General features: G+C 38.3%; 5 protein-coding genes across 6 annotated transcripts; all 5 read left to right on the top strand.

Moving 5' to 3' along the window:
• The first annotated feature begins 235 nt into the window (after positions 1-235).
• Positions 236-3,036, top strand: LOC110379711 (putative inorganic phosphate cotransporter). Its single transcript, XM_021339472.3, has 11 exons — positions 236-455; positions 562-683; positions 786-965; positions 1,164-1,302; positions 1,380-1,597; positions 1,701-1,850; positions 1,926-2,058; positions 2,135-2,259; positions 2,357-2,476; positions 2,562-2,679; positions 2,753-3,036. Exons 1-11 carry the CDS (start codon positions 446-448, stop codon positions 2,788-2,790), a joined length of 1,353 nt encoding a protein of 450 aa, XP_021195147.2. The 5' UTR covers positions 236-445; the 3' UTR covers positions 2,791-3,036.
• A 1,186-nt stretch (positions 3,037-4,222) lies between these two features.
• LOC110379714 (putative inorganic phosphate cotransporter) lies at positions 4,223-7,777 on the top strand. The gene is made up of 10 exons (XM_021339475.3): positions 4,223-4,365; positions 4,458-4,573; positions 4,906-5,085; positions 5,201-5,339; positions 5,414-5,631; positions 5,707-5,856; positions 6,079-6,211; positions 6,727-6,851; positions 6,993-7,112; positions 7,322-7,777. Coding segments are annotated over exons 1-10 (1,320 nt in total). The 5' UTR covers positions 4,223-4,364; the 3' UTR covers positions 7,460-7,777.
• A 358-nt stretch (positions 7,778-8,135) lies between these two features.
• On the top strand, positions 8,136-12,700 carry LOC135117245 (putative inorganic phosphate cotransporter). The gene is made up of 10 exons (XM_064035958.1): positions 8,136-8,572; positions 8,738-8,853; positions 9,714-9,893; positions 10,014-10,152; positions 10,223-10,440; positions 10,523-10,672; positions 10,744-10,876; positions 10,973-11,097; positions 11,605-11,724; positions 12,229-12,700. Coding segments are annotated over exons 1-10 (1,314 nt in total). The 5' UTR covers positions 8,136-8,571; the 3' UTR covers positions 12,361-12,700.
• A 463-nt stretch (positions 12,701-13,163) lies between these two features.
• LOC135117244 (putative inorganic phosphate cotransporter) lies at positions 13,164-18,464 on the top strand. Its single transcript, XM_064035957.1, has 10 exons — positions 13,164-13,303; positions 13,469-13,584; positions 15,585-15,764; positions 15,884-16,022; positions 16,093-16,310; positions 16,389-16,538; positions 16,610-16,742; positions 16,839-16,963; positions 17,471-17,590; positions 18,081-18,464. Coding segments are annotated over exons 1-10 (1,314 nt in total). The 5' UTR covers positions 13,164-13,302; the 3' UTR covers positions 18,213-18,464.
• A 1,335-nt stretch (positions 18,465-19,799) lies between these two features.
• Positions 19,800-22,915, top strand: LOC110379720 (putative inorganic phosphate cotransporter). 2 transcript variants are annotated; one of them, XM_064035969.1, is made up of 10 exons: positions 19,800-19,958; positions 20,037-20,152; positions 20,349-20,528; positions 20,661-20,799; positions 20,868-21,085; positions 21,167-21,316; positions 21,524-21,656; positions 21,753-21,877; positions 22,204-22,323; positions 22,597-22,915. In XM_064035969.1, coding segments are annotated over exons 1-10 (1,203 nt in total). In that variant the 5' UTR covers positions 19,800-19,957; the 3' UTR covers positions 22,618-22,915. The 2 variants fall into 2 exon arrangements, with proteins under 2 accessions (XP_063892039.1, XP_063892038.1); XM_064035968.1 differs by having other exon boundaries at positions 22,593-22,915.
• The last annotated feature ends 244 nt before the right edge of the window (positions 22,916-23,159 follow it).

Raw genomic sequence — 23,159 nt, 5'->3', positions numbered from 1 at the left:
TTTCCTTAATTAAGTTATTACATTGTTCAATATCGGCACTATAATTATGTTATGAAATACTAAACATAGGAGTTATCAATGGTAATAAACACAGGTAACTGACAAATTACTAAAGAAGAATAAAACCTTATTAAAGCTTTACGACTTTCATATGCTTTCATCACACGACTATGTTTCTCGACGCATTGACATGGGTCATATTGACAGTGACAGATTTATTCTAGCATGATTTTTCATTTTCTAACGTCCTTCAATAAAACATATGGTATCAAAAATCAATTGGAACAAGGCTGAATGTAAAATTTCTGAAGCGTTTGTAGTATCGTATCTAAACTGATGCATAATGATTTCTTGATAGAAATAAGAGACCTTGAAATCCAAAGACGTCCAAAGAAGGTCGATGGAGACAAGACTTTGCCTGGGTAGTTGATAAATAGCGCCACTGATGTGTTCAAGTAAGTAAAATAAGCACAAAGTGATAAATTAAAGATCTTAAAGATTTTTCAGCACTTCTAAAAAGACCCACTGACTTTTTTTTCATTGAATTCTTCTTTTCCATAGAAATCTTTGGAATCCGTCACCTGCAGGTGCTTTTGTTGTTCTTTGCCTTAGTGCTCGGATTTGCCATGAGGGTCAATATCAGTATGGCTATAGTCGCTATGACTGATAAAAGAAGTGAAGATGTGAGTAAACTCTATCCATTTTGGACTTCACAGACTTAATACATAAGCGTACTTTCTGGGAAATAGATGTTTATCTACCTTTAACATTTTTAATTTCTTTAGCCATTTGACTGGAACATGCAAATCCAAAGCATTGTCTTTTCCTCCTTCTTCTGGGGCTACATTATACTGCAGATCCCTAGTGGGGAACTGGCTGCCAGATACGGTGGTACGATCCTCGTTACCATATCCATCGCCGTCAATTCAGTTGTGTCACTTCTGATACCTTTTGGAGCACATTATGTGAGTGAATTTTCAATATCAACTCATACTTTATTTACTTCCATGTTTTATTATACACCTGACCTTAGAAAATTGATAAACTTGTCATAAATATCAGTTTTTTTTCCAAGCACCTAGGTAGGCTTATATTCCATACTACATAAGATTACCAGTATTTGTAAGGAGACATTCAAATTACTGACTGGTCCTAATTTTTAGGGAGGTTGGAAAGCACTCTGCGTACTTCGCGGCATCCAAGGTCTTTCTCAGGGATGTCTTTACCCAACCATGCATCACCTTATAGGTAAATGGGTTCCACTTGAAGAGAAAGCACGCCTTGGTACTTTTATATATGGAGGTAACTTATTTGTGAGTTTGATCAAATCTGTCAGTTACTATCAGAAGTTGTGAGTGACATATTATTTTGTTGTCTAGGGACCTTGCTTGGAACAGGCATCCAATTAGTAGCGTCTGGTTATATAGCAGCCTACTGGGGATGGCCGGCTATTTTCTACATAAACGGTAGCCTTGCTGCCATTTGGGTCATGTTCTACTTTTTCCTTGGAGCTGACTCTCCTCAGAAATCAAAGCACATTACCAGGGAAGAGAGATTGTATATACAGACTTCTTTGGGACATTTGAATGGTCAGAAGGTTGGTTATCTATCGATTTAATCTCAAGTTAGATTCATTGATCATTCAGTATCATGGAGCCATACTTAACGTCTTCTTTACCTGTATTGTTAATTTTTTTAAGATTCTGAAAACACCGTGGAAGAAACTGGCTCTTAGTAGGCCCTTTATCTCTTTGATTGTAATGCACAGTGGGCACAACTGGGGTTTTTGGACCCTCATGACTGAAATACCATCGTACATGAATCTGATTCTTAAAGTGGATATAAAGGCAGTAAGTCCATATTATCATTACTTTCATTGCAATCTTTGTCCTTTAACTTCAAGATCTGATTATTTTAATTTACAGAATGGTACCCTCTCAGCTCTTCCTTACTTCGTTATGTATATCCTAAGCATCCCGTGTGGCATCATATCAGATTACGGTTTAAAGAAAAATTGGTTCAGCATCAACACTTGCAGGAAGGTTTCAAATTCTATTGGTATGTTCATTTTCCAGGGTACCTTGATCTTTTTGCTGGCTTCATTGAAAATCCTAATCATTATGTATTTTAATAGGTGAATTTGGCCCTGCACTAGCTCTGATAGCGTTATGTCATTCACCGCCTGGTAATGTCACTCAAGCAGTCGGCCTATTGACCGTTGTTGTTGGACTAAATGCTGGGCACCTGTCTGGATTTATGGTTATATTCTTTAACTTTTCGAATAAATTAAATTTTGGTAGAAAAATTTTAGGATTTGAATGTTAAAGCTCTTCTAACTCTGGTCTATATCTAACAGCTTGTTCACATAGACATGGCTCCTAATTTCGCTGGAACGATGATGGGTATCACCACATTCTTTGCTAACGTCGTGTCTATTATTGCTCCTTTGGTTGCTGGGCTTATATTGGAGGATCAAGTGAGTTTCATTATAATTCTTCGTTCAAATATTATTTTGGAAAACTTAAATGAAATAAAATCATAACTTCTTTGATTTTTTTTAGTATGACATCAAACAATGGGCCCTGGTATTCTACGTAACTTCATGTATCTACATCGTCAGTAATATCATCTTCATAATATTTGGAACGAGTGCCAGACAACCTTGGAATGAACCTGAAGGTAAAGGAAGAACTTAAGAAATCTCAACACAATAGCTGTTTACTATTTTAACCTCTTTTTTCTTTTCTTTTAGAAACAGAAACCAATCCCGATAAAATTGTAGAACAGTGATATTGGGACGTTAAATTTTAATGTCATCATGCTGTTCCGTTCCTGTAGTAATCTCCATTTTAGTTGGAAAATCAATATTGTTAAGTTGTATATTGGTAACAAACGCAGATTGTGGAGTTAGTGAATGGACTTAGGAAGTATATTGTAATGTTTTTACATGTCACCGTATAAAATATTTCCAAACATTGTAAATATATAAATAAAAATGTACAACATAAATCAACCGCAATTTTAATTGTTTTCACGAATGCAGTTTCCTGAAAGACCGAGCCATTCAATCAAGAATGTTGGAGCATGGGTGGTTTCTATCACTTAGTTCAGAATCCTTAGAAACCATTCCATTCATACGAACTGCGGATCCAATTTTTGGAAGTATTCAGTGTTTTGAAGCACGCCCGCGTGTTTGACGAAATTCTCACTATTGTTAGGTTCGATTTCAACAATAAAACAACGATGAATAAAAACTCATAGAATAGGGATGAATTCAAAATGATAGTAATGCTTAGAACTATCTAAAAATTAATGCCGCCTAACCGCCAGCCAGGCAGCGGTTGGCATAGTAAGCTCGGACAGTAAGCTCTCGCCAAGCTGTAGCTGACGTGCCAGATCTTCTCATCCACAGTATGACGCCAAGGGGAAAGGCGAGGCGGTGAGATTCTCTCCTTAGTTGATATGTCTGCTGAGACCCTAAGGTGCATAGTGCCACCTAACCACCCCCACTCCAACATTCTTGATGTCAACCATTCCGCCGCTTAGGCCATACTTATCACAATGGACTAAATTCAGTCGTCTAAATGATTCAGTCGCTAAATTCAGACAAATGTAATCGCATGATTAAAAAAGGAGGTCTTTTCACATTCGAAAATTACTTTTAACTTACGGCAACAGCTCCAACCTTAATAATACCATGTGTTTTATCCATATATCCTTTTTTGCTGTTGATTTACATACCATCTTTCATACCATGTACCTGAAAGGCATCCAACGTGGCAATGCTGCCAGCCTCTTGGGTACACTCCCGGTGGGCAGCGATGAGGAGTTTTTTGATGCAATTTTTTAAATATTTTTATTTATAGTAAGTGTATATATTAGGTAATAAGTTAGGTGTATGTTGTATATATATTTATTATTAAGTTATTGTAAAAAGTTATTTGTAAATAAAAGTTCCTGAAAGTAGGTACTTTCGTGGGAAGATATTTAATGCGATATTTTTTTGGAAATCTTCACGATGCCTGACGTCGGAAATGACTGAAGATTATAAATTACTTCAAAGAAAGAAAGAAATCTTTAATTGCATAGAACGACTCTTGAAAGACTGAACCTATGTAGACTTTTAACTACCAATTTTCTTGGTGAATTTCATGAAATCGCCCCGTCACGTCTGGTCACGTCGCGTAAAAATAGACAGCTGTCAAGTGCACAGTCAAAGTGGTGTTTGACGCGGTGACATTCGTAATATTGTTGTTTACCATACATATTTCTTTTGATAAATAATTATGGTGTGTCTAACCCTGGTGAATGTGCCTTGAAGGAGATGAATACTTAGCAGGTTTACTGCCAAAGCTTCCCAAGAAAGTAATAAGTTGTAAACGTTCCTTGGACTTATAATATTTGAAGATTAAATAAAAATAAAATTTTAACTTTTATAAATTCTCTTTAATTTCCAGTGGGGTATTGGGGAATCAGGCATGTTCAAGCATTTTTTTTATTCACTTCTTTTGTGTTGGCCTTCGCGATGAGAATAAACATGAGTATGGCTATAGTTGCAATGACGGCTGAGAGGGTAAGTATTGAAATAAACATTACCTAGATTGTAACTTTGAACAATTTAAATAGCATCAAGATGCATACAGATATAATGACAACAACAAAATGTTTAATAATATTTTTATCTATAGGATATTTTAGAGGCAAATCAGGAGTCGGATTGCCGTCCCATGGGGCTATAAGAGTGTAAGGAATAAGGAGTGCGCCTGTGTCCACGCAAAATCTTGTGCACTATATGTCCTGTGTGGCTGGCTGATCTCCTAATATCCCTCGAGAATGATCCCTATCAGAATATCCCCCGTGGCTGAGTTTGGTCTCGGATGCCTATAATAGCTCTTATTATTTCAGACATTTGCTTGGAGCATGCAAACTCAAAGCGTGATACTTTCATCTTTCCTGTGGGGATACGTTGTGCTCCAAATCCCTAGCGGTCTGATGACCGCCAAATATGGAGGGAAAATTCTCTTGATAATGTGCAATTCTGTCAATGCTATAGTGTCGCTCTTAATACCTTATATATCATACAAGGTGAGATTCTGACAAATGCGGGAATTTTGAGTAATTCCATAATTGTATTCATAATATTTAACTTAGTTCCACTATTTTGTATTACAATTTTTAAATATTTACATGTTATTTTCAGACAGGTTGGAAAGGACTTTGCTTTTGTCGCGTCTTGCAAGGTCTTTCTCAAGGCAGTATATATCCAGCATCTCATTATCTTGTTACTAAATGGATCCCCATTGAGGAAAAGGGGCGATGCGTATCCATTATTTATGGAGGTATGATTTCAGATATGACCCAATTGAAGAAGTTACATACTCCAATTGAAATTCTTAAACAATTATTTTTTTAGGGGCCTTCCTTGGGATGGGCTTGCAGCTATTGGTTTCTGGTTTTATAATTCATATATGGGAATGGCCAGCAATCTTCTATTCCAATGGTATATTGGGCATTATTTGGTGTCTTTCTTATATGTATTTTGGATCTGATAGTCCACAGAAGTCCAAAATGATTAGTCCGGAAGAGAGGCTGTTAATACAAACTTCATTGGGACTAGTCGGTCCACAAAAGGTAGGCAATGTGCAAATGAGATTGGTTAGCTGATATTCCTATTTATTTGTGTTTCTATTGTATTATTGTGTTAAGGTTTTGAAAACCCCGTGGAAGGCGATATTCACTAGTGTGCCATTTTATGCCCTACTCTTGACGCACTGTTTCCATAACTGGGGCTTTTGGACACTAGTAACAGAACTACCTTCGTATATGGGCCAAGCACTCAATGTTCATATAAAAAAGGTAAACCCAATTCAGGATACCTTCCAAAACTATTGTATTTGGTTAGTTTTCATTTTCATTATTTTGTATGCCAGTCAAGATTTTAAGTTTTGATTAATTACTAAATGAGTGATTTGAATAGACTGATAACTAAATTTTCTTTAAATTACCTTATGCTCCACATTGCAATAAAACTACTTGTACCGGTCACCAAGAGCATTACTTTAATTTTATTTTTCACAGAATGGTGTGGTATCATCTATCCCCTACTTTACAACATACGCTTTAAGCTTTGTATTTGGCTTTGCGACGGATTATGCTCTTAAAAACAAGTTGTGTAGCACCGGGACTTGCAGAAAAGTGTGCAATTCTATTGGTTTGTGTGATTGGTTTTTAATCCAACTTTTGTGATGAGCAGCTCCCGTTTTAAATATCTATATATCTCGAGGGTATCGTAAGAGGCGACTAAGGGAACTTTGGACTCAGTGCTTTAAATTCAGGTCAAGGGAAAACCACCAACAAATTCTATTACCAAGGAGGGTTAACATCAGAAATAACGCTGTTCGTGAAAATGGAGGCAAATATTTGCAGTATGATAGAGATAAGCGACAGTGCAAGGGCTTACCCTCAGACGGCTCACAGGGGTAGCGCCCGGCTCCTTTGGAAAGTGAACAATGGTTTTTGCAACAACCCGGGCAGGGATAAGGCGAGCCCGGGAAGTGGCCATCTTTTCATACCTCAATCTTACTTCCCGAGTTTATCTCGCTCCTGCCCGGGTTGGTTCAAGAATCCTAAAACATCAGGGAGGGATCGAAGCGGAAAGAATAATCCGGCCATCAGTATCAGCCATGACACACATCAAACAGTTTGTATTATTGAATTTATTTCCAGGTGAGTTAGGCCCAGCCATAATGCTAATAGCTCTTTGTCAAGTACCAAAAGGTCAGGTGACTGCGTGCATAGTTCTGCTTGTGCTCGTGGTCGGACTCAATGCGGGATATATGACGGGATTTAATGTAAGAATCTTGCAAATTTTTATCCACTGACAATCCTAGAAGTAGCACTGAATATAACAACATGGTAGGGAACTCGACTTTAAATATAATCTTGCGATATTTTTTTATGATCATAATGAAACGAAATATAATTTTTTGAAGATTACGCACATCGATATGGCTCCGAACTTTGCGGGCCCTCTCATGGGGATGACCGGCTGCATCGCCAACTTTGTGGGAATCATGGCGCTCCTAGTAGCCGGAGCTATAATCGAGGATGAGGTAAAGGAGCTCAAAATATTTTTGACAATGAATCAACTAAAAGTTTTATTTCCTTCTTTTTGCTTTCTTTCAATTCCACATCATGAATTTGAAACAATGGAATTTATGTTGTATTTGTGATTTCCCCCGGTATGCGTTGGTCATTATTTTGCTCCCGTGCTTTACGGAGTATAAAGAACAGCAAAAAGTTTATTTATTTCTTATTTCAGAAAGATCCTGAGCAGTGGCGCATAGTATTTTACCTGTCTTCAGCTATATACATTGCCGCGAGTTTGGTGTTCATCTTCTTTGCTAGCAACGAAAAGCAGGCCTGGAACGATCCGCCTCAAGAAGGTTCAGGAAAATGATTATAGGTTGTATGTTAGTAATTACCTTGGTAAGTGTTATTTCACAAGAGTTGAGTGAAACAAAATAGTGGGCCGATAGCCTCGTCATATTCATTATAACAAGCTAGGGGTCATGTTAGACGACAGACTATGGATCTGCAATCGCAGGGAAAGCAAGTTATCGTTGCGATACCATCGCGTCTCGTCCATCTTAGTTGTTCAAGTGTCCACCGGCGCTCGTCTATAAGAAATTGTTCGCTTAAATCTGCGGAAAAAATATTATAATTATGTATTGTTTTTGTAAGTATCAAGGCAATAAACGTTTTGTATCACAGATTCTTATTTGTTTTATTTAATTCCAAAAGTTGATGACCACATCCATGCCAAAACTGATCTCACTAGTCATCCATGTCCTCCTAGCCTAATATCGGCTTCGATAAGGAGATAAGCCAACTGCGCAGGTCAGATTATTATTATTATAGTGCACAAGCATTTGCGCAGACACAGGTGTACTCACTATTCCTTCACTTTCATAGCCCGACGGGACGGCAATCCGACAAGCCGAAGAGAGATCAGGCGCAGGACTGACATTTACGGAGAGGGTACCAAGTCTGTGGGCATTTAGGCCCCTTGGTTCGAAGACTTCAACCCCAAATGGCTCGCACATGTAGTTGCCGGTTAGGTATACGCCGTTATATTTGCGCCGTCTGAAGCTTTCCGCGGCTGCAGCCGCTGCAGCACTGACACAGTTCGCCGTACTGGGAAGCTGGGAAAGTGGGAGGGAGTCGACGCATGTCGCGATCCACATCAAAGACTTTCCCATCTTCCAAGCCATTATGGCTACCCCGTCTGGTCTCTTGCTATCGTTAGATCCGACTCGCTCAGATAATTGGACAGAATCGTCGACATCGGTATGGACGATATCGTTAGTTTACCATAGCCAAGAAAGGACAATAGAATAATTGAAAGCTTTATATTAAATGACAGCAGCTGTAGTAATGACGTTTCTGTGTTATTGTTTATCATACAGATTTCTTTCGATTTATTATTTCTATAGTTGTAGTGTAATGGCCTGGCGAATGCGCCTTGAATGAGATGGACATTTAGCAGGTTTACCTCCAAAACAGTTTCTAAGTAAGTCATAAGCTTTAAGAAGTATTATGTGGGCTAGATGTTTTTGATGACTCCAATGTTGGATATATTTATTTGATGATTTTAACGGCCCTTTCAGCCTAAAGTATATTTTAGGCTACTTATAAGGAACAAAACTATAATGTTTGTAACTTTTCTAATTTCCAGTGGGGTATTGGGGATTCAGGCATGTTCAAGTGTTTCTTCAATTCACTGGCCTTCTGATGGCGTTCGCAATGCGAATAAACATGAGTATGGCAATAATCGCAATGACAGTTGAGAAAGTAAGTATTGGAATGAATATTTCTTATGTAGGTAATGTATAAAATTTGTAAACAATATAAATAGTATGAAGACGCATGCAGATGTAAGGACAAAAATAATGGCTTAGAACCCGTGCTTGTTGCTCCTAAGGGAAACAATAAAATATTTTAATCCTGTCATCTCTCTTAGCTGGAAGTCGTGGTGGCCTAGTTGGCAAAGGACTAACCTCTCAGTATGAGGGCGCGGGTTCGATTCCAGGTCTGTCAAGTACCAATGCAACTTTTCTAAGTTTGTATGTACTTTCTAAGTATATCTTAGAAACCATTGGCTGTGTTTCGGATGGCACGTTAAACTGTAGGTCCCGGCTGTCATTGAACATCTTTGGCAGTCGTTTCGGTTAGTCAGAAGCCAGTAAGTCTGACACCAGTCTAACCAAGGGGTATCGGGTTGCCCGGGTAACAGGGTTGAGGAGGACAGATAGGCAGTCGCTTCTTGTAAAGCACTGGTACTCAGCTGCATCCGGTTAGACTGGAAGCCGACCCCAACATGATTGGGAAAAAGGCTCGGAGGATGATCTCTCTTAGCTGGAGAACCCATTCGCACTGAAGTATAGTTTAAGTCCATAGGAAGTCCTATGATGTCAGGATTTATATCCTATTTCTTCTGTAGTTTACAATGTTTTCCGATTGTAAAAAAAAAAAAAACTTATTGCATAAGGTTCCATTTCTTGGGCATGTGGTTTTTATTGGCTAGGCTAGTCTACTTTGCTTTGGAAATCGTCAAAAGACGAAACCAAGGGGATGAAATAATGTTAGTGTGGAAAGAAACATTTGAGAACATATCACTGTTGTTTAGTTTGAATAGTGTCTTATAATTTCAGTCATTTGCTTGGAAAATGCAAACTCAAAGCGTGATACTTTCTTCTTTCCTTTGGGGATACGTTGTACTCCAAATTCCAAGCGGCGTGCTAGCGGCCAGATATGGAGGAAAAATTCTCCTGGCATCGTGCATTGCTGTCAATTCTGCAGCGTGTCTTTTAATACCTTTTGTAGCATACGAGGTGAGATTTCGATAAACGCAGAAATATCCCTTCATTACTGTGTGCTTTATAGTCGCTATAAAGAATTTAGAATCTTAATTCTAAAAAGTTATTAGAATCACTCTCTCATGATGTTTTCAGACAGGTTGGAAAGGACTCTGCGTTTTGCGTGTCTTGCAAGGTCTTTCTCAAGGCTTTATATTTCCAGCCACACATTATCTTGTTAGTAAATGGGTTCCCGTTGAGGAAAAAGGACGATGTGTATCCTTTATTTATTCAGGTGCGTACGTTCATTTTCAAGAATTTACAAGGATGAAATTTAATTTCTGAAATATCATTTTTTTCTACAGGGTCCTATCTTGGGATGGGCTTGCAGCTGTTGGCTTCTGGCTTTATAATTGATATATGGGATTGGCCAGCAATCTTTTATTCCAATGGTTTATTGGGCATTATTTGGTTCCTTTGTTATGTGTATTTTGGAGCCGATTGTCCACAGAAGTCAAAAATGATTAGTCCGGAAGAAAGACAATTAATACAAACTTCATTGGGACAAGTTGGCAATCAAAAGGTAATATGCAGATTGTTATTACATATATTTTAAGGATCATAGTTCCCATTTATTTGTGTATCTGTTGTCCTATTGTGTTCAGGCTTTGAAAACCCCGTGGAAAGCGATACTCACAAGTGTGCCGTTTCATGCTCTGCTGACAATGCACTGTGGGAATAACTGGGGCTATTGGACACTAATAACACAACTACCTTCGTATATGGGCCAAGCACTCAATATTCATATAAAAAAGGTAAACCAAATCCAGGTTTCCTTACGATGCTGGTGAAACTGGTGAATTCACGACCATAATTTGTTTCACAGAATGGTGTGGTATCATCTATTCCCTACTTCACAACATACGTTTTAAGCTTTGTATTTGGCTTTGCTTCGGATTATGCTCTTAAACGCAAATGGTGTAGCATCGGCACTTGCAGAAAAGTGTGCAATTCTGTTGGTTTGTGTTCATCATTTTCTTTATCTTTTTCATTCTATCCACCATTGCCAGCCACAATATATTTCAAACAATTTGTATTTCCGAATTTATTTCCAGGTGAATTTGGTCCAGCCATAATGCTAATAGTTCTGTGTCAAGTGCCACCAGGTCATCCGCATGCGTGTATATTTTTGCTCGCGTTCGTGGTCGGACTTAATGCGGGAAATTTGTCGGGTTTTATGGTAAAAACCTTAAAACTATTAAATATCTTCCATCATTTATCTTAGAAGTAGCATTGGCCATTGGCCAAAAACAAATCTAGACACTATACTGCATGTACATAAAACTTGACGGCAAACTAGTTGAGTTGAGAGTTGTCACAAAGTACATCATCATCTGCCTAGCATTTTCCCAACTATCTTGGGTTTTACTTCTAGTCTAAGCGGATGCGCTGAGCATAAGTGTTTTACATCAAGGAGCAACTGCCTACCTGACCTTCTCAACCCAGTTACCCGTGCAACCCAATAAGGGAAATTGTTAAGTTGGGGTAAGACTGGTTGTCAGACTTTCTGTCTTCCGACTAACGATAACAAATGTTAAAGATGTTCAAATGTTTGTATATTTTATTTAGATCACATTCTTTTGTACTCTAAAAATAACAGCGTAGTAAAATCTCGACTATTCTGATGACATAATACTTATGCTTTTTATAACTAACTCAAAATAAAATGATATATCCGTTTTCGAAGATCACGCACATCGATATGGCTCCAAACTTCGCTGGCCCTCTCATGGGGGTGACCAACTGCGTCGCCAACTTCGTAGGACTCATAGCACCCCTGGTGGCCGGACTTATACTGGAAGATGAGGTAAAGGCCAAAAGCACTAAATGCAGATATTTTACCTATGGATGAAAGTTATGTGTATGTAGACTGATAAGTTCCTGAAGATGATTCAGAGATTCATTCTCTCAGGCATACCGAATGGGTGGCGGGCACGCACGCTAGGACAACATTGCAACTTGGTACAATCGGCTTCACTTCGGCTTCTTAGATACTGTAGCATACCCATCGCCTACTAAAAATAATGTAATGCATTTTGCCGACAAAATATCGTGACAGGAAATCTCTTGTGATTTTATTCATATTAAATTAGTTTGAATGTCGTTGCAAATCGTCGAAGTCTAACCATAAGCAAGATAATAAATACAATACAAAAATGTGGTATTAAAGTTAAAGTTTGTGATTTGGTATGGCGATATATTATTACAACCTGACTAAAGGTATATTTATGGTAGGGAAAAACTGAACGTTACAAGTCTCTTCAAAGATGAAAGAATACAACAGCAGAAAATAATTCATCTCTTGTTTTAGAAAGACCCCAACCAGTGGCACATGGTGTTTTACTTGGCTTCAGCTGTATACATCGTCACGAATGTGATATTCATCATATTTGCTAGCAACGTAGAGCAGCCCTGGAACAAACCTCCTCAAGACATTTCATAGTGTATGTAATTATTTTATGATAGCTTAACTGTATTGGATCACCTGTGCAGCATGTTTGCAAAGTTTAAAGAATGATCTGGGCAAATATTCTTTTGCAAGAGTTGAATAAAATGAATAATAAAATTCATTATCACAAGTTACGCTGGGGGTATTGTTAGACGACCAACAATGTGTCTGCATCGCTTGCGAAACAAATTACCGTTGCAATAAGCACTGGTATAATATCCACCATCTCCTGTCTAAAAACAAATGATCAATAATATCTCTAGAAAAAATAATTGTATTTATATATAATGTCGGGATCCTTTGTAAGTATCAACGCAATAATAAACGTTTTGTATCACTGATTCTTATTTGTTTTATTTTAACGTCATCCTGTCACTAATTCCAAAAGTTGTTGACAATGTCCATATCAAACTGGGGAGGGTACCAAGTCTGTGGACATTTGAGCACCTTGGTTCCAAGGCTTCAACCCCAAAGTTCCAAGGCTCACACGTGTAATTGCCGGTTAGGTTAATATATTTACGCCGTTTGAAGCATTCCGTGACTGCAGCGGCTGCACCGACACCGCTCACCGTACTGGGCAGGTACGAAGGTGGAAGGGTTTCGACGAATGTTGCGACCCACATCAAAGACCTTCCCATCTTCCAAGCCATTATGGCTACCCCGTCTGGTCTCTCAGATAATTGGACAGAACTGTCGACATCGTTATGGATGATATCATAAGTTTACCATAGTCAAGTAAATGCAATAGAATTATTGAAAGCCGTTGAAAGCTTTATAGTAAATGACAGCAGCTGAAGTAATGACGTTTCTGTGTTATTGTTTATCAAACAGATTTCTTTCGATTTATTATTTTTATAGTTGTAGTGTGCCTAGCCCTGGCGAATGCGCCTTGAATGAGATGGACATTTAGCAGGTTTCCCTAGAAAACAGTTTCTAAGTAAGTCATAAGCTTTAAGAAGTATTATGTGGGCTAGATGTTTTTGATGATTCCAATGTTGGATATATTTATTTGATGATTTTAACGGCCCTTTCAGCCTAAAGTATATTTTAGTCTACTTATAAGGAACAAAACTATAATGTTTGTAACTTTTCTAATTTCCAGTGGGGTATTGGGGATTCAGGCATGTTCAAGTGTTTCTTCAATTCACTGGCCTTCTGATGGCGTTCGCAATGCGAATAAACATGAGTATGGCAATAATCGCAATGACAGTTGAGAAAGTTAGTATTGGAATGAATATTTATTATGTAGGTAATGTATTAATATTTGTAATCAATTATTATAAATGTATGTCTCTTTCTGACCTCGGGACTACAGAGTCCCGGATTTTTGGGAGGCGAACGTGGGGCCGAGGCCAACACGCTGAAGTATTATTATTCTTTATTGTACACAAAAACATATAAAAATACACACAACACAGAGAAGACATGTACAAAGGCGAGCTTAACCCAGAACTGGGTTCTCTAACAGCAAACCTTAGAGCGATAGAGAGATGCGACAGGGAAGAGAAAATTAAAAAAGTGCACAAAATTAAACAAAACAAAGATAAAACTACATAACATAAAATATATACCTATAAATAAAACATAAAATATAATCTTCTTTCTCCTGCCCTGTTCCCAAATATTACTTGGGGTCGGCGCAATATGTCATTTTCTTCCATTTTCCCCTGTCACTCGTCATACTGACACTCACTCCCTTCCTATTCATATCATCTTTCAGGCAATCCATCCATCTTTTCTTAGGTCTTCCTCTTCCTCTCCATCCATCTACATTCATACTTAGCACACACTTTGTTGCATGCGTATCATCCCTCCTCATTACATGTCCATACCACGACAATCTTCTACTTCTCATCTTTTCTGTAACTGGCGCTACTTTCAGACTTCCTCTAATGTAATCATTCCTCACTTTATCCATTCTTGTAACACGACACATCCATCTCAGCATTCTCATTTCTGTTACATGCACTCTCTTCTCGTCCCTCTTTTTCAATGCCCAACACTCCGATCCATACAGGACGACAGGTCTAATGACGGATTTGTAAATTTTGCCCTTCAGTTTGAGGGGCATCCGCGGGTCACAAATAGCGCTAGTTACCTGTCGCCACTTCATCCATCCAGTATTGATCCGATGCGTAACGTCCCTGTTCACCTCACCGTCACTTTGGACGAGTGAACCAAGGTACCGGAAGTCGGAGCAAACTGGTAGGGGCATGCCGGCTAGGGTTATGGTCATGGGTCCCGAAATACCGCCAAAATCACAATGAAGGTATTCGGTTTTACTCCTGCTCACCTTTAAACCCACTGTCTCCAGTCTCAGCCGCCATGCCTCCAGTCTACTCTGGACCTCTGGCCCACTCTCCCCCACCAGAACAATGTACATAAAACCACATAAAATATAATAAATAAAAAAATACATACATATAAATAAGGTCATGTTGACAGGAAATGTTCTTTAATTCGTCTCTTAAAGACAGCTAACGATGTGCTGTCACGTATACTGTGAGGCAGAGCGTTCCAAAGCCTCACAGCGCGAACAGTGAAGGATCCATCGTAACGGCTCGAAGTATGAGGAGGGACACGGAGTAGAAGAGATGAAGAGGAGTGACAGGGTTTGCCTCTAGGAACAAGGAACTCAAAGCGTTCCTTAAGATAATTTGGAGCGTTGGGATTGTGAAGAAGAGAGAAAAGAAAAGACAGAATATGATCGCAAATAGAATAGCATCTCGACGCTGCCGAATTGGCAGCCACTTCAGCTGGCTCCGGAATTCAGACACATGGTCACATGACATTTTTGTCGGAAAAGGCAGGAACTTCTGGAGACGTTTGAGTGACTGAAACGAGCAATATACCCTTCTGCTTTCTTCTGCAAACAATATAAATAGTATGAAGACGCATGCAGATGTAAGGACAAAAATAATAGCTTAGGTCCCGTGCTTGTTCCTCCTGAGGGTACAAATAAAATATCTTAATCCTGTCATCTCTCTTAGCTGGAGAACCCATTTCCTATTTCTTCATGTCCTATTTCTTCAGTACTACAATGTTTTGCCAATAGTAAAAAAAAAACTTATTAGATAAGGTTTAATTTCTCGGGCATGTGGTTTTTATTGGATACTTTGGTTTGGAAACCAAGGGGATGGAATAATGTTAGTGTGGAAAGAAACAATTTTGAGAACATTTCACTGTTGTTTGGTTTGAATAGTGTCTTATAATTTCAGTCATTTGCTTGGAAAATGCAAACTCAAAGCGTGATACTTTCTTCTTTCCTTTGGGGATACGTTGTACTCCAAATTCCAAGCGGCGTGATAGCGGCCAGATATGGAGGAAAAATTCTCCTGGCATCATGCATTGCTGTCAATTCTGCAGCGTGTCTTTTAATACCTTTTGTAGCATACGAGGTGAGATTTCGATAAACGCAGAAATATCCCTTCAATACTGTGTGCTTTACAGTCGTTATAAAGAATTTAGAATCTAATTCTAAAAAGTTATTAGAATCACTCTCTCATGATGTTTTCAGACAGGTTGGAAAGGACTCTGCGTTTTGCGTGTCTTGCAAGGTCTTTCTCAAGGCTGTATATTTCCAGCCACACATTATCTTGTTAGTAAATGGGTTCCCGTTGAGGAAAAAGCACGATGTGTATCCTTTATTTATGCAGGTGCGTACGTTCATTTTCAAGAATTTACAAGGATAAAATTTAATTTCTGAAATATCATTTTTTTCTACAGGGTCCTATCTTGGGATGGCCTTGCAGCTAATAGCTTCTGGCTTTATAATTGATATATGGGATTGGCCAGCAATCTTTTATTCCAATGGTTTATTGGGCATTATTTGGCTCCTTTGTTATGTGTATTTTGGAGCCGATTGTCCACAGAAGTCAAAAATGATTAGTCCGGAAGAAAGACAATTAATACAAACTTCATTGGGACAAGTTGGCAATCAAAAGGTAATATGCAGATTGTTATTATATTTTAAGAATCATGGTTCCCATTTATTTATGTATCTGTTTTCCTATTGTATTCAGGCTTTGAAAACCCCGTGGAAAGCGATACTCACAAGTGTGCCGTTTCACGCTCTGCTGACAATGCACTGCGGGAATAACTGGGGCTTTTGGACATTAGTAACAGAACTACCTTCGTATATGGGCCAAGCACTCAATATTCATATAAAAAAGGTAAACCAAATCCAGGTTTCCTTATGATGCTGGTGAAACTGGTGAATTCACGACCATAATTTGTTTCACAGAATGGTGTGGTATCATCTATTCCCTACTTTACAACATACGTTTTAAGCTTTGTATTTGGCTTTGCTTCGGATTATGCTCTTAAACGCAAATGGTGTAGCATCGGCACTTGCAGAAAAGTGTGCAATTCTGTTGGTTTGTGTTCATCATTTTCTTTATCTTTTTCATTCTATCCACCATTGCCAGCCACAATATATTTCAAACAATTTGTATTTCCGAATTTATTTCCAGGTGAATTTGGTCCAGCCATAATGCTAATAGTTCTGTGTCAAGTGCCACCAGGTCATCCGCATGCGTGTATATTTTTGCTCGCGTTCGTGGTCGGACTTAATGCGGGAAATTTGTCGGGTTTTATGGTAAAAACCTTAAAACTATTAAATATCTTCCATCATTTATCTTAGAAGTAGCATTGGCCATTGGCCAAAAACAAATCTAGACACTATACTGCATGTACATAAAACTTGACGGCAAACTAGTTGAGTTGAGAGTTGTCACAAAGTACATCATCATCTGCCTAGCATTTTCCCAACTATCTTGGGTTTTACTTCTAGTCTAAGCGGATGCGCTGAGCATAAGTGTTTTACATCAAGGAGCAACTGCCTACCTGACCTTCTCAACCCAGTTACCCGTGCAACCCAATAAGGAAAATTGTTAAGTTGGGGTAAGACTTGTTGTCAGACTTTCTGTCTTCTGACTACCGATAACGAATGTTAAAGATGTTCAAATGTTTGTATATTTTATTTAGATCACATTCTTTTGTACTCTGAAAATAACAGCGTAGTAAAATCTCGACTATTCTGATGACATAATACTTATGCTTTTTATAACTAACTCAAAATAAAATGATATATCCGTTTTCGAAGATCACGCACATCGATATGGCTCCAAACTTCGCTGGCCCTCTCATGGGGTTGACCAACTGCGTTGCCAACTTCGTAGGACTCATAGCACCCCTGGTGGCCGGTCTTATACTGCAAGATGAGGTAAAGGGCAAATTTAGCTCTAAATGCAGATATTTTACGTATGGATGAAAGTTATGTGTATTTAGACTGATAAGTTCCTGAAGATGATTCAGAGATTCATTCTCTCAGGCATACCGAATGGGTGGCGGGCACGCACGCTAGAGCAACTTGGTACAATCCGGCTTCACTTCGGCTTCTTAGATACTGTAGCATACCCATCGCCTACTAAAAATAATGTTATGCATTTTGCCGACGAAATATCGTGACAGGAAATCTCTTTCGATTTTATTCATATTAAATTAGTTTGAATGTCGTTGCAAATCGTCGTAGTCTAAGCATAAGCAAGATAATAAATACAATACAAAAATGTGGTATTAAAGTTAAAGGTTGTGATTTGGTATGGCGATATATTATTATAACCTGACTAAAGGCATGAAATCAAAATTGAACGTGACAAGGGCTCAAGGATGAACGAGTACAACAGCAGAAAATAATTCATCTCTTGTTTTAGAAAGACCCCAACCAGTGGCACATGGTGTTTTACTTGGCTTCGGTTGTGTACATCGTCACAAATGTGATATTCATCGTATTTGCTAGCAACGTAGAGCAGCCCTGGAACAAACCTCCTCAAGATGTTTCATAGTGTATTTAAGGTTTGCATCACCTGTGCAGCATGTTTGCAAAGTTAAAGAATTATCTGGGCAAGTGTTCTTTTACAGGAGTTGAATGAAATAATTCATTATTCCGCTGGGGGTGACAATGTGTCTGCGATCACTTGGGAAACAAGTTACCGTTGCAATAAGCACCGGTATAGATATCCACCATCGCCTGTCTGTAAACAAATGATCACTAATATCTCTAGAAAAAATAATTATGTAATTGATGTGTAAGTATCAACGCAATACTAAAGAATGTGTATCATTGATTCCTACGTGTTTTATTTTAACTTAACCCTGTCACTAAATGTAATGTAAAAAACACACTTGCAAAAAGCCATTCATAATCATCAACATCATCATCGCAGTCCACTATAGTGTATAGTATATAGAGGCCTATGGGCCTCTCCGAATGCACGCCATTACTAAAAAGGAATTAATTATTAGCCGCAAACCAGCCACGCAATCATCTACATGCACAGGGCAAGATAATTTTAAAGAAGAATTTGTTAAACAAATCTGTAAATAGAATTATGTCTGCCATGTCAGACACCACATACGGGAGATCATTTTTATGTATATACTAGAAACAAAAAGGGACCCAGTATTGAACCTTGAGGCACGCCCATTTTAATAATGACCCTGAAGATTTAGACATAAGCGGATCAACGCTTATGTCTAAATTTTTGCTCTCTGTCTGACAACTAGCACAGGACAAGTATAAGAGTTTTACCTCTAATTCCGTAATGGCTTAGTTTGCAAATAAAGGTATTGTGACTCACGCAATCAAATGTCTTAGAAAGATCACAGCATACACGTAAAGCATCACGTCAGTTCTCCGTACAGGTGCGTCTAAGGTAAAGTAAGGTATATTTTAAGGATAAGAAAAAGGCTTCTTTGATATCTACGGTAAACAATGTGAGCCTATAAACGAACATGCTAGCCCGCACACACAACGCTCTTCGCTCCCGTTCAATCTCCGCATAGCCTTTTAGAGCTCTGCCCCATGAGACGCCATGACGACGTCGCCAGTTGTGCAAGCCTGGCTACTTCTGGCATCGAAAGGTCGCCATGTCGAGCCATGGCGTCTCGACAGTCAATTGTTTACGTTATCGCTAAAGAAATAGCACGCTGACTGGCGACCACACTGGCGACTGAGTGAGCGACGTGCACTGTACCGTGTACATTATAGTGGCAACCGTGGCATCGTCGCCAAGCTGCCAGAGTATCCAGAAGCCACGTAGAGAACTGTAGCTCGTGGCCACGCTTCCAATTTGGTGACGTCGCCAAGCCAGACCTATGCCGCTGGCGACGTTGCCATGGCGTCCTAGTGAGGCAGAGCTCTTAGGATCTCTGTCAAAATGTGCTCAATACTTAAATATCGATACACCCTCAAGATGCACACCGTTTGAAAAAGAAATACTCTTTATATTTTGTAAATAAAGCCACCGATCGACCATTCAGCTGATCTACCTGTGCCGTTCGTCAAAATAGAAACTAAAAAAGATATAAAGTATCATGGATTCTGATTTCTAAAAAAGAAAATGTCATATTTTGTATTATCTTTGGTTTATTTGAAAGCATCGCGGTGACGGCAGAAGTATTATGACGTTTCCATGTTAATATTTTTTTGTTGACCATACAGATTTATTTTGATAAATGATTTTCTTTGTTTTTATGGTGTATCTAGACCTGGCGAGTACGCCTTGAATAACCTCCAAAATAGCTTCTAAGTAAGTAATGATTCAAGATCTTACAAGTAAAATTTAATAATCCTTTCAGCTTAAAGTAATCCTCCTCCTAATTTGCAGTGGGTTGTTGCGGAATCAGGCACATTCAAGTGTTTCTTTTATTCACTGGCCTAGTGACGGCATTCACGATGAGAATAAACATGAGTATGGCAATAGTCGCAATGACGAGTGAGAGTGTAAGTATTAGAAGGGGGCTACGTAACTATAAATAATATAAAAAGTATGAAAACGCATGCTAGAAGATGTAAGGACAATAAATTTCGGCCTAACCTGGGAATCAAACCCGAGACCCAGTGTACAGCTGCAGTCGCGTTATATATTTACTGAACCAACACATCTTTTTCGTTGTATTAATGGCTCTTATTATTTCAGACCTTTGATTGGAGCATGCAAACTCAAAGCGTAATACTTTCATCTTTCCTTTGGGGATACATTATACTCCAAATCCCTAGCGGTATGTTGGCTGCTAGATATGGAGGGAAAATTCTTCTGATAATGTGCATTGGTATCAATTCTGTAGTGTCGCTATTAATACCCTATATAGCACACAAGGTGAGATTTTAACAAACGCAGAAAAACTCCTTTGTTATTTGGTGATTCATAGTAGTTATCAGAGATCCATTATATTGCATTAAATTTTTAAATTAAAATGTCAATAGGATCACTTTCTCATGATATTTTCAGGCGGGTTGGAAAGGACTTTGCTTTTGTCGATTCTTGCAAGGTCTCTTTCAAGGCGGCACATATCCAGCTACACATTATTTAGTTAGTAAATGGATCCCCATTGAGGAAAAGGGACGATGCGTATCTTTTGTTTATGCAGGTACGTACGTCCATCCTCAAGAATTTCAAGGAAGCTTTTTAATTTCTAAAACATCAACTTTCCTTTAGGGGCCTTCCTTGGAATGGGCTTGCAGCTGTTGGCTTCTGGTTTTATAATTGATATGTGGGAATGGCCAGCAATCTTTTATTCCAATGGTATAGTGGGCATTATTTGGTTGCTTTGTTATACGTTTGTCGGATCTGATAGTCCACAGAAGTCCAAAATGATTAGTCCAGAGGAAAGACTGTTAATACAAACTTCATTGGGACAAGTTGGTGAACAGATGGTAATGATGAGATGGTAATTAGTATTTTTTTAGACAATTGTCCTATTTATTTATGTGTTTTTATTGTCATATTGTATGCAGACTTTGAAAACCCCGTGGAAGGCGATCCTCACTAGTGTCCCGTTCTATGCTCTGCTGATAATGCACAGCGGGCACAACTGGGGCTTTTGGACTCTTATGACAGAAATACCTTCGTACATGGGCCAAATACTGAATATTCATATAAAAACGGTAAATTTTAATACAATTGAAATACTTCATACTATAAAACCCAAGATTACTCATGATTCTTAGCCGTTATTTTTAGCAATTGTTGGCTTAAGAGAGTATCTTATGTGCCAGTCAAGATTTTAAGTTTTGATGAATTACATATAAATATGTAGTTGTTGGAAACATGTGAATTCACGACTACAGACCATCCATATTATCTTTTCACAGAACGGTGTGGTATCATCTATCCCCTACTTTACAACGTATGCTTTAAGCTTTGTATTTGGCTTTGCGACGGATTATGCTCTTAGACACAAGTGGTGCAGCACTGCGACTTGCAGGAAAGTGTCGAACTCCATTGGTTTGTGTTGATCATCATTTTTACCCTTTTTAATCCATCCATCTATATCAGCCACGATAGGTATGAAACAATTTGTATTATTAAATTTATTTGCAGGTGAATTTGGTCCAGCCATAATGCTAATAGTTCTGTGTCAAGTGCCACCAGGTCATACGACTGCGTGTATAGTTTTGCTCGCGCTTGTGGTCGGACTCAATGCGGGAAATTTGACGGGATTTTTGGTAAGAACTTCGTAGATGAAATGTTAGTAGTATTCATTCTTCTAGAAAATCACTCGCGGCTTTATACAGAACCTTATTCTATTCTCGTACATACACACATGCGGTCAAGTGGTAGGTAGTAGGATTACATTCTGCATCCAAGCTTCGATTTACTGTTTCGCGGAATTAAACTATCACAAAGTATCGCCTGATTTCACTAATTACCTTTTTATTACCGCCATCATTTATCTTAGAAGTCGCATTGGAAATAACAACACAATAAAAAACACAACTGCACCTTTAATATTGTGTTATACTTTCTATACTCGAAATATCTATTTTTAAAGATCACGCACATCGATATGGCTCCAAACTTCGCGGGTCGTCTCATGGGGCTGACCAACTTCGCCGCCACTGGTGTAGGACTTATTGCACCCTTAGTTGCCGGAGCTATACTGAAGGATGAGGTAAAGATGAAATTTATTACTAAACGTAGAGGTTCTTGATGAAACTTAAGCTAATGGAGACAAGACATTACGTAATTCCGTGGTAATCAATCACTTTTGATGCCACACATCTGTATGTAATTTTTGAATTCACATGAGTTTAGTTTGAAGGTCGTTATTCACATTCATCTTGTCATTTGGCATCTTCTCTTGTCATTTTGGTTGCCATCATCTTCTTTAATTATGCCACAGTAAGACAGCATAAAGCAATTCATATTCTCTTGTTTCAGAAAGATCCTAAGCAGTGGCACATAGTATTTTACCTGGCTTCAGCTATATACATCGCCTCGAATTTGATATTCGTCATATTCGGTAGCAACAAAATACAGGCCTGGAATAATCCTGCTAAAGACATTTCATAGCGCATTGAAGGTTTGGGAAAACAATTTTATAATAGCTTAACTATGCATGTATAATGATTCTAAGTGCTCTCAGTAAGTGTTCTTTTACCAGAGATCCAGAGATGAGAGAAACAAAAATAATGTGAAAATAGTCTCGTCATAGTGCTATTTTGTAAGTATCAACGCATTAATAAACAGTTTGTATTACTGATTCTTATGTATTTTAATTTAAATTCATTCTGCCACGAATTGTTCCGTCATACCCAAAAGTTGATAAACACGTCCAAACCAAAACTACATTATTCTCTGAAACAAATTATACTGTTATAAATAATAATCGAATAATATAACATTCAAAAGTATTTAATTGTTATGAAGTATTAAATAATTGGAAATCATTAAGCACTGTAAAACAAACTGGTAAAATTAATAAGAATTTGAAAATACGAGTATCTT

This window comes from Helicoverpa armigera, chromosome 8 (assembly GCF_030705265.1).
Source record: "Helicoverpa armigera isolate CAAS_96S chromosome 8, ASM3070526v1, whole genome shotgun sequence".
Lineage (NCBI taxonomy): Eukaryota > Metazoa > Arthropoda > Insecta > Lepidoptera > Noctuidae > Helicoverpa > Helicoverpa armigera.
The sequence above is the reverse complement of the archived record's forward strand: the minus strand, read 5'-3'. Positions and strand labels throughout refer to the sequence as shown.

Coding starts and splice junctions, on each gene's coding strand:
- LOC110379711 (XM_021339472.3), top strand. Junction 966..1,163: donor TACCTTTTGGAGCACATTAT/GTGAGTGAATTT, acceptor CCTAATTTTTAG/GGAGGTTGGAAAGCACTCTG. Junction 1,303..1,379: donor TGGTACTTTTATATATGGAG/GTAACTTATTTG, acceptor TTTGTTGTCTAG/GGACCTTGCTTGGAACAGGC.
- LOC110379714 (XM_021339475.3), top strand. Junction 5,857..6,078: donor TCAATGTTCATATAAAAAAG/GTAAACCCAATT, acceptor TATTTTTCACAG/AATGGTGTGGTATCATCTAT. Junction 6,852..6,992: donor GATATATGACGGGATTTAAT/GTAAGAATCTTG, acceptor AATTTTTTGAAG/ATTACGCACATCGATATGGC.
- LOC135117245 (XM_064035958.1), top strand. Junction 9,894..10,013: donor TACCTTTTGTAGCATACGAG/GTGAGATTTCGA, acceptor TGATGTTTTCAG/ACAGGTTGGAAAGGACTCTG. Junction 10,153..10,222: donor TGTATCCTTTATTTATTCAG/GTGCGTACGTTC, acceptor TTTTTTCTACAG/GGTCCTATCTTGGGATGGGC.
- LOC135117244 (XM_064035957.1), top strand. Junction 13,585..15,584: donor TCGCAATGACAGTTGAGAAA/GTTAGTATTGGA, acceptor TTATAATTTCAG/TCATTTGCTTGGAAAATGCA. Junction 16,539..16,609: donor TCAATATTCATATAAAAAAG/GTAAACCAAATC, acceptor TTTGTTTCACAG/AATGGTGTGGTATCATCTAT.
- LOC110379720 (XM_064035968.1), top strand. Junction 21,086..21,166: donor GACAAGTTGGTGAACAGATG/GTAATGATGAGA, acceptor TATTGTATGCAG/ACTTTGAAAACCCCGTGGAA. Junction 21,878..22,203: donor GAAATTTGACGGGATTTTTG/GTAAGAACTTCG, acceptor CTATTTTTAAAG/ATCACGCACATCGATATGGC.